At 44.4% G+C, this 12,360-nt stretch overlaps 1 protein-coding gene across 1 annotated transcript in view; it reads left to right on the top strand.

Moving 5' to 3' along the window:
- Nucleotides 1-1,546: 1,546 nt before the first annotated feature.
- btbd17a (BTB (POZ) domain containing 17a) overlaps nucleotides 1,547-12,360 on the top strand; it is a 30,396-nt gene continuing 19,582 nt past the window's right edge. The window contains exons 1-3 of the mRNA XM_029640101.2: nucleotides 1,547-1,841; nucleotides 6,325-6,452; nucleotides 6,669-6,826. Of these exons, the coding sequence (XP_029495961.1) occupies nucleotides 1,739-1,841; nucleotides 6,325-6,452; nucleotides 6,669-6,826 (389 nt within the window). The 5' untranslated portion in view covers nucleotides 1,547-1,738. The remainder of the gene's footprint in view (nucleotides 1,842-6,324; nucleotides 6,453-6,668; nucleotides 6,827-12,360) is intronic.

The following is a 12,360-nucleotide window of genomic DNA, read 5'->3' as shown; positions in this document are numbered from 1 at the left end:
CACTTTTAAGCCAGGCCCTGTTGTTACCTCATATTGGGGTGGCAGGTAGCTTAGTGGTTAGAGCATTGGACTTGTAACCAAAAGGTTGCAAGATTGAATCCCTGAGCTGACAAGGTAAAAATCTGTTTTTCTTTCCCTGAACAAGGCAGTTAACCCACTGTTCCGAGGCCATCATTGAAAATAAGAATTTGTTCTTAACTGACCTGCATAGTTAAATAAAGGTAAAAATATATATATATATTCCAGTGATAGTGCCTTGGAACAAAAAACATCTAATTGCTCAACTTACCTCATGGCCAACATTTTAACTATATATCTCAGGATGCACTTTCATACTATGTTTAGGACCTCATATTGAAGCTTATGGAGACCCCAATTTATGTATAGAAAAATTGTTAAATGATCTACTTTGGTTTAGATACAAGCATCATGAAACCACTAACACAAAAAAATAATTTGACTTGCAAAAAATCTGTTTTTTATACCTAACTTGTACCTAACACTTTTTCCATTTGGTTGGTTCCTTCACAAACTCCATGAAATGATAACATCTTCTTAAATATTTTGTCAAATTATTAATTTGGTGTATATATTTCTAGAAACAAACTTACCCATTTGGCTTAATGTACCCCACTCTCCCCTATGCCTAAACTTAAATTATCATTCTTTAGTGGGGTCATAAGATCTGTGTTTTGTCTGTGTATAGGTCACATTCCAAAAGATGTTTGCTCTACACAAACAGATGGAACGATTGACCATTGATTGCCTCATTTATTGTCTCTCTAATTAATTAAACGTGATCTCGCCTGAAGCCTTAGATACATTATTGGCTTGGGTCACTGTGTCACGCATAGGGACTGAGCTCGCTGGTAACACTGACACACAAACACATATACGATGTAATGTGCAGACTAACACTACCAAACCTAGTCAATACGTTCAATGGCCTCAATTGTCCCATTTGTATAGTAACCTGACAATGCCAGCATACTAGCTATGATTAAATAATTGAATGAGATATACTGTACATTTAGAAAAAGTTGATATTTTGGTTGGCTCAGAGCAGGCCACACGCACACACACACATGTACTAACACACACACACGAACAAACACGCACTAACACACTCAGGCACATAGATTTGTTTTGTACACCACAGCATGACATGTTACCATCAATTGATGTAGTAGTTCCTTTGCCAGTGAAGAAGCTCTATCCTAGCATCTTCCTAATACTCTATATCCTTCACATCGCAGCTATGTCTGCCCAAGGCCTGCTATACAGATCCAGATCAATGACATGCACTGAGCAGCAATACACCCAAATAAGAGAAAGTACTACAAAAATCAAAGCGGTCGTCATGACAATGGCCTACCCGGGCGGGCTGGAGACAGATTCATTCCACCAATCGATGGATGGTTCTATTGTATCTGTGCATGTGCAGAATCCTGCGGTCTGGAACTAGCGGATGTGTGCCAATGTCTATAGACCTAGAAGAGCCAGTGTCCCACATACAGACCCCTCTTTCCACTTTCAGCATCAGGCCAGACCGACCGACGGAGCAGGACAGCCATAGGATACCACATGCCCAGCTAAGAAGGGGAGAAGAGAGAGACAGAGAAGGGGATATAGAGGAGAATAGACAGAGAGGAAGGTAGAGAAAGATTGAGAGGAGAAAGGGAGACGAGTGAGACAGAAGAAAAGTACTTTCTGTAAGAGTAGAGGAAAAGAAGGAGAGATGCCTGCTGCCCTTCTCAGACCCAGAGTGGCCCTGGCCCAGACCAACCTGATCAGCATGCTGCTGTTGTCTCTCTGTCTCCACACCGGCTCCGTCACTGGAGGTAAGGCCACCCAACACCACCACTGTCTGTCTGACCCCAGTGACAACTCACCTTGCTGGGTAGGATGACAGCAACACAGGGTTGTATTGAGATAACAAAACATTTCAGAGCAATGTATTGTAGATGGTCATTGTAGGTGCATATAAACCTTGGGGGCATAGTAAATGTAACAGTGGGAGTGTTTGATCCGTACCAAGCTAGCACATTTGGTTCCTTGGAGGTTTTGGGAACGTATTTTTAGGTTGCCGGTTCAGAGAAAGTTTTACTCTGATTTTGAGAACGTTTTCCAGTGCGCTATTACTTTCTTAAAACTTTCACTGAATGTTTCAATAAGACTTTTAATACCACTGCTGGCTTATTTTGGGTTAACTTTTTTGAACTCCAAGTACAGACAGGACACATGGAAATTAATTTCCTTGGGCATTACTCATCAAAAAACAGATGTATTTTTTTATTGTGACACAGCATCAGTGAGATGCAAACCTATAGGTTGTTATCAATAAAATGGCACTATAAGGTGCAGAGCGTTCGATTTGCCTGCTGGGGGGCAGGGAAATCCTAAGCTCCGCTAAAACCATTGATGGTGCCGTTTTCAAGGGATTGTTAAATACATGTTAACTATTTACTTTAGTATCGTCACATCTTAAAGAGCGTAGTCAGAACTACAAATGCCTGACTATTCCATGTAAAACAATTGTAGCTCCATCGTCCGAGTTATACAGAAAGTAACTCCATGTGTTAAATGATCAGTAAACATCAATTGATCATGTAATTTCAGATACGTGAGGGTAGCCACACAATATCTCTCAATATTGGCCACCATTAATTGGATATTTGAGTGATATAAAATAAAGTTTAACTATACCTGACAAGAATGAGTGGTTTAGGTCATTTTCCATCCTTTGTGGGCTCTGCCTGTCAAGCATCAGAAGGGCACATTTGCCAATAATGTTTACTTTGCAAGCTACCAGCAGAAACTTTGTACAGTTGGCTAAACATATATTAAGTAGACCTAATGTACTTTTTTCACTGACCAATTTAGGCCTACCTAGCGGAATTAGCTAACATCCCTTTTTCAACATTGTTTTTAAGAGTTTTTCAAGATTGCTGCTGACAGACATGATTGGCTACATTGATTGATTGACCACGTCAAACTGGCTAGCTAACAAATATTGTCTGATTTGCTTGCCGTCTATAGTGATGATGACAGTAGTCCGACAGACAACTTTACCAGGACTTGCCAATGTCAAGCTCTTTCCAAAAGCCTAATTTCTGATTACCCTCACGTATATGAAATTACATGATCAACTGACGTTTACTGGTCATTAAAAGCATGCAGTTACTTTCTGTATAACTCTGATGATAGAGCTAAACAGTTACTTGCTGTATAACTCTGATGATAGAGATAAACAATTACTTGCTGTATAACTCTGATGATAGAGATAAACAGTTACTTGCTGTATAACTCTGATGACAGAGATAAACAGTTACTTGCTGTATAACTCTGATGATAGAGATAAACAGTTACTTGCTGTATAACTCTGATGATAGAGATACACAGTTACTTGCTGTATAACTCTGATGATAGAGATACACAGTTACTTGCTGTATAACTCTGATGATAGAGCTAAACAGTTACTTGCTGTATAACTCTGATGATAGAGCTAAACAGTTACTTGCTGTATAACTCTGATGATAGAGATAAACAGTTACTTGCTGTATAACTCGGATGATAGAGCTAAACAGTTACTTGCTGTATAACTCTGATGATAGAGCTAAATGTGGAATAATTGGAAATGTGTAGACTATGCTCTTCATGAGGTGATGATATTAAAACCAAATAGGTATAGCTAACATTTATTTAACAATCCCTTGAAAACTGCATGTAGCTAGTTGTCAATGTTTTAGCGAAGCTGCCCCCCAGCAGCCAAATCAAACACTCCGTACCGTATTGTGACGTTTTATTGATAAAGACCAATAATCTTCTGTTCCCTATCCATGGATTTAGTCCACTGTGCCACCAGAATAATATTCTTAAAACGTTCTTTGAACGTTACTAATGTTTTCTTGTGGTTTTTATGTAACGTCTTCTTGAAGTTCTGAGTACATGACTTTAAATAGAACCATGAGGAAACCTGCAGAAAACGTTATGCCGAAGTACTGAAATACCCACGGAAGAACGTTGTTTCTTAGGCGCTAGCTGGGTATCCTGCACAATTCCCAGAAAGTTATGGGAAAGTTGTATGCAAAATAACCATAGGACCACCACTCACCAAGTTCTAAGAAACATATGCTATGCACACTTGACCTACTCCAGTTATCCTACCGCTCCAACAGATCCACAGAAGATGCCATTTCCATCACTATTCACACAGCCGTAACACATCTATGTGAGAATGCTGTTCATTGAATACAATTCAGCATTCAATACTATTGTTCCCTCCAAGCTTGACACCAAGCTCAGAGCCCTGGTTCTGGAGACCACCCTCTGCAACCGGATTCTGGACTTCCTGATGGGCAGACCACAACAACCCCTCGTCCACACTGACTCTTAACACAGGGACACCCCAGGGGTGTGTCCTCAGCCCTCTGCTGTACTCCCTGTTCACCCACGACTGCGTTGTTTGCATGACACCAACTCTATCTTCACGTTTGCTGCTGACACCATGGTTGTTGGCCTGATAACCTATAGTCAGCCTATAGGGAGGAGGTAAGTGAACTGGCATTGTGGTGCCAGTGTAACAGTATTGTTTCCATCCCTCTCCTCGCCCCTACCTGGGCTTGAAACAGGAGCCCTCTGCACACATCAACAACTGACACCCACGAAGCATTGTTACCCATCGCTCCACAAAAGCTGCAGCCCTTGCAGAGCAAGGGACACAACTACTTCAAGGTCTCAGAGCGAGTGACGTCACCAATTGAAAGGCTATTAGCGCACACCCCGCTATCTAGCTAGCCATTTCCCACCAGTTACACTCACCACCCTTTTGACCTCCTCCTTTTCTGCAGCAACCAGTAATCCACGTCAACAGCATCAATGTAACAGTTTTGCTTCCGTCTCTCTCTTCGCCCCTACCTGGGCTCAAACCAGCGACCCTCTGCACACATCAACAACTGCCTCCCACGAAGCATCGTTGCCTATCGCTCCACAAAAGCAGAGCAAGGGAAACAACTACTTCATGAGGTCTGATTGAAACTGTCTCTGAGCCTGTTGGTATCTACAAGCCATCAGCGTGCTTAACACTTGAATTGGACCGACCACCTGCACTGACTCTCTGCACCTTAGCACACACTAACACTAACTGAACTAACTCAAGCACACACAGATATACACTCATCCACACACACACACACATACATTCATGCTACACACACATCACAACTTCTGCTACCAGGCTCTTATTACGATTGCTAAATAATGCACAATTTCAACACTTGCCCCCAATTTTCCAATTCCCCCTTCCCCGAAAGTGTAAATATTGTACTATAAAATGTTTAATCTATTCTACTGAGCCATTTACTTTATGTTCGTATTCTTATCTTATCTTTTCTTATTTCTTATTGTTGTTGCATTGTCCAGAAGGAACCTGCAAGTAAGCATTTCGGTGGGCAGGGTATACCATGTGTATCCTGTGCATATGAGTAATAAAACTTGAATGTCAGTGACTGACATAAAAGAGAAAAACTGCTGATGCACAACAAAATTTCGAAATTGCACCTTGTGGATTGTACCATTCTAACTATCAACAATAATTTGAAACCCCGACTGAGTTTTGGGAAATTGATCCGCAGGCCTACTAATTTTCAACAATTAGTGCAGTCTTATAGTAATTTACACTGTCATCCTCATGCCTGTGTGAATCAGTACTGGTTGAGATTTCTGGAAACATTAAGTTAAAGTGTAAATTTACACAAAGGTAACTGATGTTTCTTGTTCCCCTTTCTTCCGGAAAAGGAAGTTTGACCAACAGAAAAAGAGGAACTGCCTCTGACAAATTAATAAAAGCTAAAATAGACCTTCAATTCAAATAATATACAGTCTCTGAGTCCCATTTGAATCTGGTCAGGGCATGTATCACAGCCTACATTAGCAGCACATTAATCAAAGTTGAATTAAAACTGACCTACGATCACCCAGTGTGCACAGCTGTGATGATTGATCCCATGGATTGGGACTCTACCCCCTACTCCCAATAGTCATGGTGAAGGTTGAGGGGGCATAGATTGGGCTTTGTCCCGTTTCTTTATTTAACGACCATCCTTTCCCCCTCCTTCTCTATCCATGGTGAGGGTGCCCAGGCCATCTCCTGCGTCTATGCCCTTGCTAAAGGGCAAATACACCACTTTTCAACCTCATATTAATTATCTCCAGCATCATACCAGTGTCTGCATGTGAATACGGTAAATGTTTTGGTTTTGTAGAAACAAAAAGTTAAACCATAGAATGTCATTGCCCTTTAAAACCTAAAACTTCCTATTCTAGGCATAATGAAGGCTGATGAGACCCAGAATGGTGGCGGGGACACCATCAGCCACTCCCTGGCCCTGGTGCAGCATCTGGAGGCCCTGCTGGCTCAGGGGAATGGCAGTGATGTGGCCCTCAGGGTGCAGGTAGGAAACTAGCCTAGAGAGTTAAAGAGGCGGGCCGGAGGGTTACCGGTTTAAATCCTAGGTCTTACTGGGAAAAATCTGGTGGTTGACACTGTCCTTGAACCTCTGTGTATTTATGTATGTCTCTTGGGAGGATAAAGGAAAGAGACAAATCACAGTGTTTGTGACTTTAAAAAAAGTAATCTTCTTCACTTCCTCCTCCTCCTCTTCTTCCAGACAGTGGGAGCAGAGCAGGTAAAGGTGATCCAGGCCCACTCCCTGATGCTGTCCCTGCAGAGCCCTGTGTTCGAAGAACTGCTGCTCAGCCGTAACGGCACCACCCTGGTCCTCCTGGAGACCGCTGAGTGTGCTGCCGTCTTCGACAAATTCATCAGGTAATAATAATAATAATAATAACAACTAGATGGTAATTGTACATGAAGTACAATTGATAGGACTTGCTTTAACGCTTTAAACATATTTTTGTAGTAGTGGTCGAAGTTTAAAAAGTTATACTTTTGGTGAGAGTTACAAAAAGTTATACTTTTAAAAGAGTTACTGTTGGTGAGTTATATTGTGATAATTTACATTTACATTTACATTTAAGTCATTTAGCAGACGCTCTTATCCAGAGCGACTTACAAATTGGTGCTTTCACCTTATGACATCCAGTGGAACAGCCACTTTACAATAGTGCATCTAGGTCTTTTAAGGGGGGGAGAAGGATTACTTTATCCTATCCTAGGTATTCCTTAAAGAGGTGGGGTTTCAGGTGTCTCCGGAAGGTGGTGATTGACTCCGCTGTCCTGGCGTCGTGAGGGAGTTTGTTCCACCATTGGGGGGCCAGAGCAGCGAACAGTTTTGACTGGGCTGAGCGGGAACTGTACTTCCTTAGTGGTAGGGAGGCGAGCAGGCCAGAGGTGGATGAACGCAGTGCCCTTGTTTGGGTGTAGGGCCTGATCAGAGCCTGGAGGTAGTGAGGTGCCGTTCCCCTCACAGCTCCGTAGGCAAGCACCATGGTCTTGTAGCGGATGCGAGCTTCAACTGGAAGCCAGTGGAGAGAGCGGAGGAGCGGGGTGACGTGAGAGAACTTGGGAAGGTTGAACACCAGACGGGCTGCGGCGTTCTGGATGAGTTGTAGGGGTTTAATGGCACAGGCAGGGAGCCCAGCCAACAGCGAGTTGCATTAATCCAGACGGGAGATGACAAGTGCCTGGATTAGGACCTGCGCCGCTTCCTGTGTGAGGCAGGGTCGTACTCTGCGGATGTTGTAGAGCATGAACCTACAGGAACGGGCCACCGCCTTGATGTTATTTGAGAACGACAGGGTGTTGTCCAGGATCACGCCAAGGTTCTTAGCGCTCTGGGACGAGGACACAATGGAGTTGTCAACCGTGATGGCGAGATCATGGAACGGGCAGTCCTTCCCGGGAGGAAGAGTAGCTCCGTCTTGCCGAGGTTCAGCTTGAGGTGATGATCCGTCATCCACACTGATATGTCTGCCAGACATGCAGAGATGCGATTCGCCACCTGGTCGTCAGAAGGGGAAAGGAGAAGATTAATTGTGTGTCGTCTGCATAGCAATGATAGGAGAGACCATGTGAGGTTATGACAGAGCCAAGTGACTTGGTGTATAGCGAGAATAGGAGAGGGCCTAGAACAGAGCCCTGGGGGACACCAGTGGTGAGAGCACGTGGTGAGGAGACGGATTCTCGCCACGCCACCTGGTAGGAGCGACCTGTCAGGTAGGACGCAATCCAAGCGTGGGCCGCGCCGAGATGCCCAACTCGGAGAGGGTGGAGAGGAGGATCTGATGGTTCACAGTATCGAAGGCAGCCGATAGGTCTAGAAGGATGAGAGCAGAGGAGAGAGAGTTAGCTTTAGCAGTGCGGGAGCGCCTCCGTGATACAGAGAAGAGCAGTCTCAGTTGAATGACTAGTCTTGAAACCTGACTGATTTGGATCAAGAAGGTCATTCTGAGAGAGATAGCGGGAGAGCTGGCCAAGGACGGCACGTTCAAGAGTTTTGGAGAGAAAAGAAAGAAGGGATACTGGTCTGTAGTTGTTGACATCGGAGGGATCGAGTGTAGGTTTTTTCAGAAGGGGTGCAACTCTCGCTCTCTTGAAGACGGGAGGGACGTAGCCAGCGGTCAGGGATGAGTTGATGAGCGAGGTGAGGTAAGGGAGAAGGTCACCGGAGATGGTCTGGAGAAGAGAGGAGGGGATAGGGTCAAGCGGGCAGGTTGTTGGGCGGCCGGCCGTCACAAGACGCGAGATGTCATCTGGAGAGAGAGGGGAGAAAGAGGTCAGAGCACAGGGTAGGGCAGTGTGAGCAGAACCAGCGGTGTCGTTTGACTTAGCAAACGAGGATCGGATGTCGTCGACCTTCTTTTCAAAATGGTTGACGAAGTCATCTGCAGAGAGGGAGGAGGGGGGGAGGGGGAGGAGGATTCAAGAGGGAGGAGAAGGTGGCAAAGAGCTTCCTAGGGTTAGAGGCAGATGCTTGGAATTTAGAGTGGTAGAAAGTGGCTTTAGCAGCAGAGACAGAGGAGGAAAATGTAGAGAGGAGGGGAGTGAAAGGATGCCAGGTCCGCAGGGAGGCGAGTTTTCCTCCATTTCCGCTCGGCTGCCCGGAGCCCTGTTCTGTGAGCTCGCAATGAGTCGTCGAGCCACGGAGCGGGAGGGGAGGACCGAGCCGGCCTGGAGGATAGGGGACATAGAGAGTCGAAGGATGCAGAAAGGGAGGAGAGGAGGGTTGAGGAGGCAGAATCAGGAGATAGGTTGGAGAAGGTTTGAGCAGAGGGAAGAGATGATAGGATGGAAGAGGAGAGAGTAGCGGGGGAGAGAGAGCGAAGGTTGGGACGGCGCGATACCATCCGAGTAGGGGCAGTGTGGGAAGTGTTGGATGAGAGCGAGAGGGAAAAGGATACAAGGTAGTGGTCGGAGACTTGGAGGGGAGTTGCAATGAGGTTAGTGGAGGAACAGCATCTAGTAAAGATGAGGTCGAGCGTATTGCCTGCCTTGTGAGTAGGGGGGAAGGTGAGAGGGTGAGGTCAAAAGAGGAGAGGAGTGGAAAGAAGGAGGCAGAGAGGAATGAGTCAAAGGTAGACGTGGGGAGGTTAAAGTCGCCCAGAACTGTGAGAGGTGAGCCGTCCTCAGGAAAGGAGCTTATCAAGGCATCAAGCTCATTGATGAACTCTCCGAGGGAACCTGGAGGGCGATAAATGATAAGGATGTTAAGCTTGAAAGGGCTGGTAACTGTGACAGCATGGAATTCAAAGGAGGCGATAGACAGATGGGTAAGGGGAGAAAGAGAGAATGACCACTTGGGAGAGATGAGGATCCCGGTGCCACCACCCCGCTGACCAGAAGCTCTCGGGTGTGCGAGAGCACGTGGGCGGACGAAGAGAGAGCAGTAGGAGTAGCGGTGTTGTCTGTGGTGATCCATGTTTCCGTCAGAGCCAAGAAGTCGAGGGACTGGAGGGAGGCATAGGCTGAGATGAACTCTGCCTTGTTGGCCGCAGATCGGCAGTTCCAGAGGCTACCGGAGACCTGGAACTCCACGTGGGTCGTGCGCGCGCTGGGACCACCAGATTAGGGTGGCTGCGGCCATGCGGTGTGGAGCGTTTGTATGGTCTGTGCAGAGAGGAGAGAACAGGGATAGACAGACACATAGTTGACAGGCTAGAGAAGAGGCTACGCTAATGCAGAGGAGATTGAATGACAAGTGGACTACACGTCTCGAATGTTCAGAAAGTTAAGTTTACGTAGCAAGAATCTAATTGACTAAAATGATTAAAATGATAGAGTACTGCTGGGGTAGGCTAGCTGCGTTGTTGACACTACCCTAATCAAGTCGTACCGTTGAGTGTGAAGTTTCTACAGTGCTGCTTATCGGGAGCCAGCTGGCTAGCTAGCAGTGTTGGTTACGTTACGTTGCGTTAGGAGAACGACAATAGCTGGCTAGCTAACCTAGAAAATCGCTCTAGACTACACAATTATCTTTGAAACAAAGACGGCTATGTAGCTAGCTATGTAGCTAGCTACGATCAAACAAATCACACCGTTGGGACTGTAATGAAATGAAATGAAAAAAAGTGATACTACCTGTGGAGCGACGCGAATGCGACCGAATGCGAAAGTTCTATTCAGTAGACGTTGGCTGGCTATTGGCTAGCTAGGAGTGTCTCCTACGTTAAGGACGACAAAATAGCTGGCTAGCTGACCTCGGTGAATTAAGATAATCACTCTAAGACTACACACTCTAAACTACACAATTATCTTGGATACGAAGACAGCAAAGACAACTATGTAGCTATCTAATACTACACTAATCAAGTCGTTCGGTTGAGTGTGATAGTTACTACAGTGCTACGGTAGCCGGTGAACGTATGCTAGCTGGCTAGCTGCTAGGCAGATAGGAGGGCGACGAAAATACGATAATAACGCAATTATCACTCTAAGACTCCACACTCTAAACTACACAATTATCTTGGATACGAAGACAGCAAAGACAACTATGTAGCTAGCTATGTAGCTAGCTAACACTACACTAATCAAGTCGTTCAGTTGAGTGTGATAGTTACTACAGTGCTACGGTAGCCGGTGAACGTATGCTAGCTGGCTAGCTGCTAGGCAGATAGGAGGGCGACGAAATACGATAATAACGCAATTATCACTCTAAGACTCCACACTCTAAGCTACACAATTATCTTGGATACGAAGACAGCAAAGACAACTATGTAGCTAGCTATGTAGCTAGCTAACACTACACTAATCAAGACGTTCAGTTGAGTGTGATAGTTACTACAGTGCTACGGTAGACGGTGAACGTGTTGGACAGATAGGAGACGACAGATAGGAGACGACGAAATACGATAATTACGCAATTATCTTTGATACAACGACGACTATGTAGCTAGCTAAGAGGAAATTGCTAAGATTAGACAAATCAGACCGTTGTACTATAATGAAATGTATTGAAATGTAATGAAAAAGTTATACAACCTGCAGACCGAAGCGCGGATGCGACCAGATCGCTCCAACCCGGAAGTTTTAGACAATAAACAATTAAAGAATTTGAAGTTAGGATTTCCTGAACATGTAAAAGTTGGTTTGCTGTATCTAGATTGAAAGGTGCAAGAGTTACTGTTGGTGAGTTGTATTATGCTAATTTCCATTGTTTTAGACAATGAACAATTTAAGAATTTGAAGTTAGGATAGCCTGAACATGTAAAAGTTGTTTTAGTGTCTCGAGTTTACTCTTGGTGGGTTATTTATGCAACTGTATATAGTTATAGTTGATAAATATCTTTCAAACACTTGAAGTTAGGATAGCCCGAATGTTTTAAAGTTGATTTTATAGCTTAATCTAGCCCTGCAGACAAAGAACCATATATGTGCATCATTCCCCATTTTCAGATAATCAATCATTTCTAATTGTTTTTGTTTGTCAACCACATCTGGAGTTTTGCAGCTAAAATGTATATGAAGCACACTTAACTATTCCTACTAGTATTGGTATTTTTTAGTTACACAACACACACATTCTCCAGGTTTGCAACATTGTATCATTACTGACTGACCAGGACCTCAGTCCCTGTGTCTGTCAATCAACACATTACACCAAGAGCCTTGACAGTTTTGATGATGGTCTCATTAGGGCGCCATCCCACTCTTGACAGTCACAAAGACCTGCGTTCATGTCAGGCAATAATATCTCATTAAGGTACAAAAATAAACTGATGCCTGTATAATTCTACATGTCCCTAACAAGCCTAGCATAAATAATATTATAATAATATGAACGAAAAATAAGCTAAAACAAAGTAGCGTCTATACAGGTCCATTAACCCAAAACGAACAGTAACAATGATGATAGACAATCTGCTTGAATATCCTTGTCTAGCTTACACTACTTGAGTAATGGT

This window comes from Oncorhynchus nerka, linkage group LG28 (genome assembly GCF_034236695.1).
Source record: "Oncorhynchus nerka isolate Pitt River linkage group LG28, Oner_Uvic_2.0, whole genome shotgun sequence".
Classification (NCBI taxonomy): domain Eukaryota; kingdom Metazoa; phylum Chordata; class Actinopteri; order Salmoniformes; family Salmonidae; genus Oncorhynchus; species Oncorhynchus nerka.
Note: the sequence above shows the minus strand (reverse complement) of the source record. Positions and strands in the feature narration are given on the sequence as shown.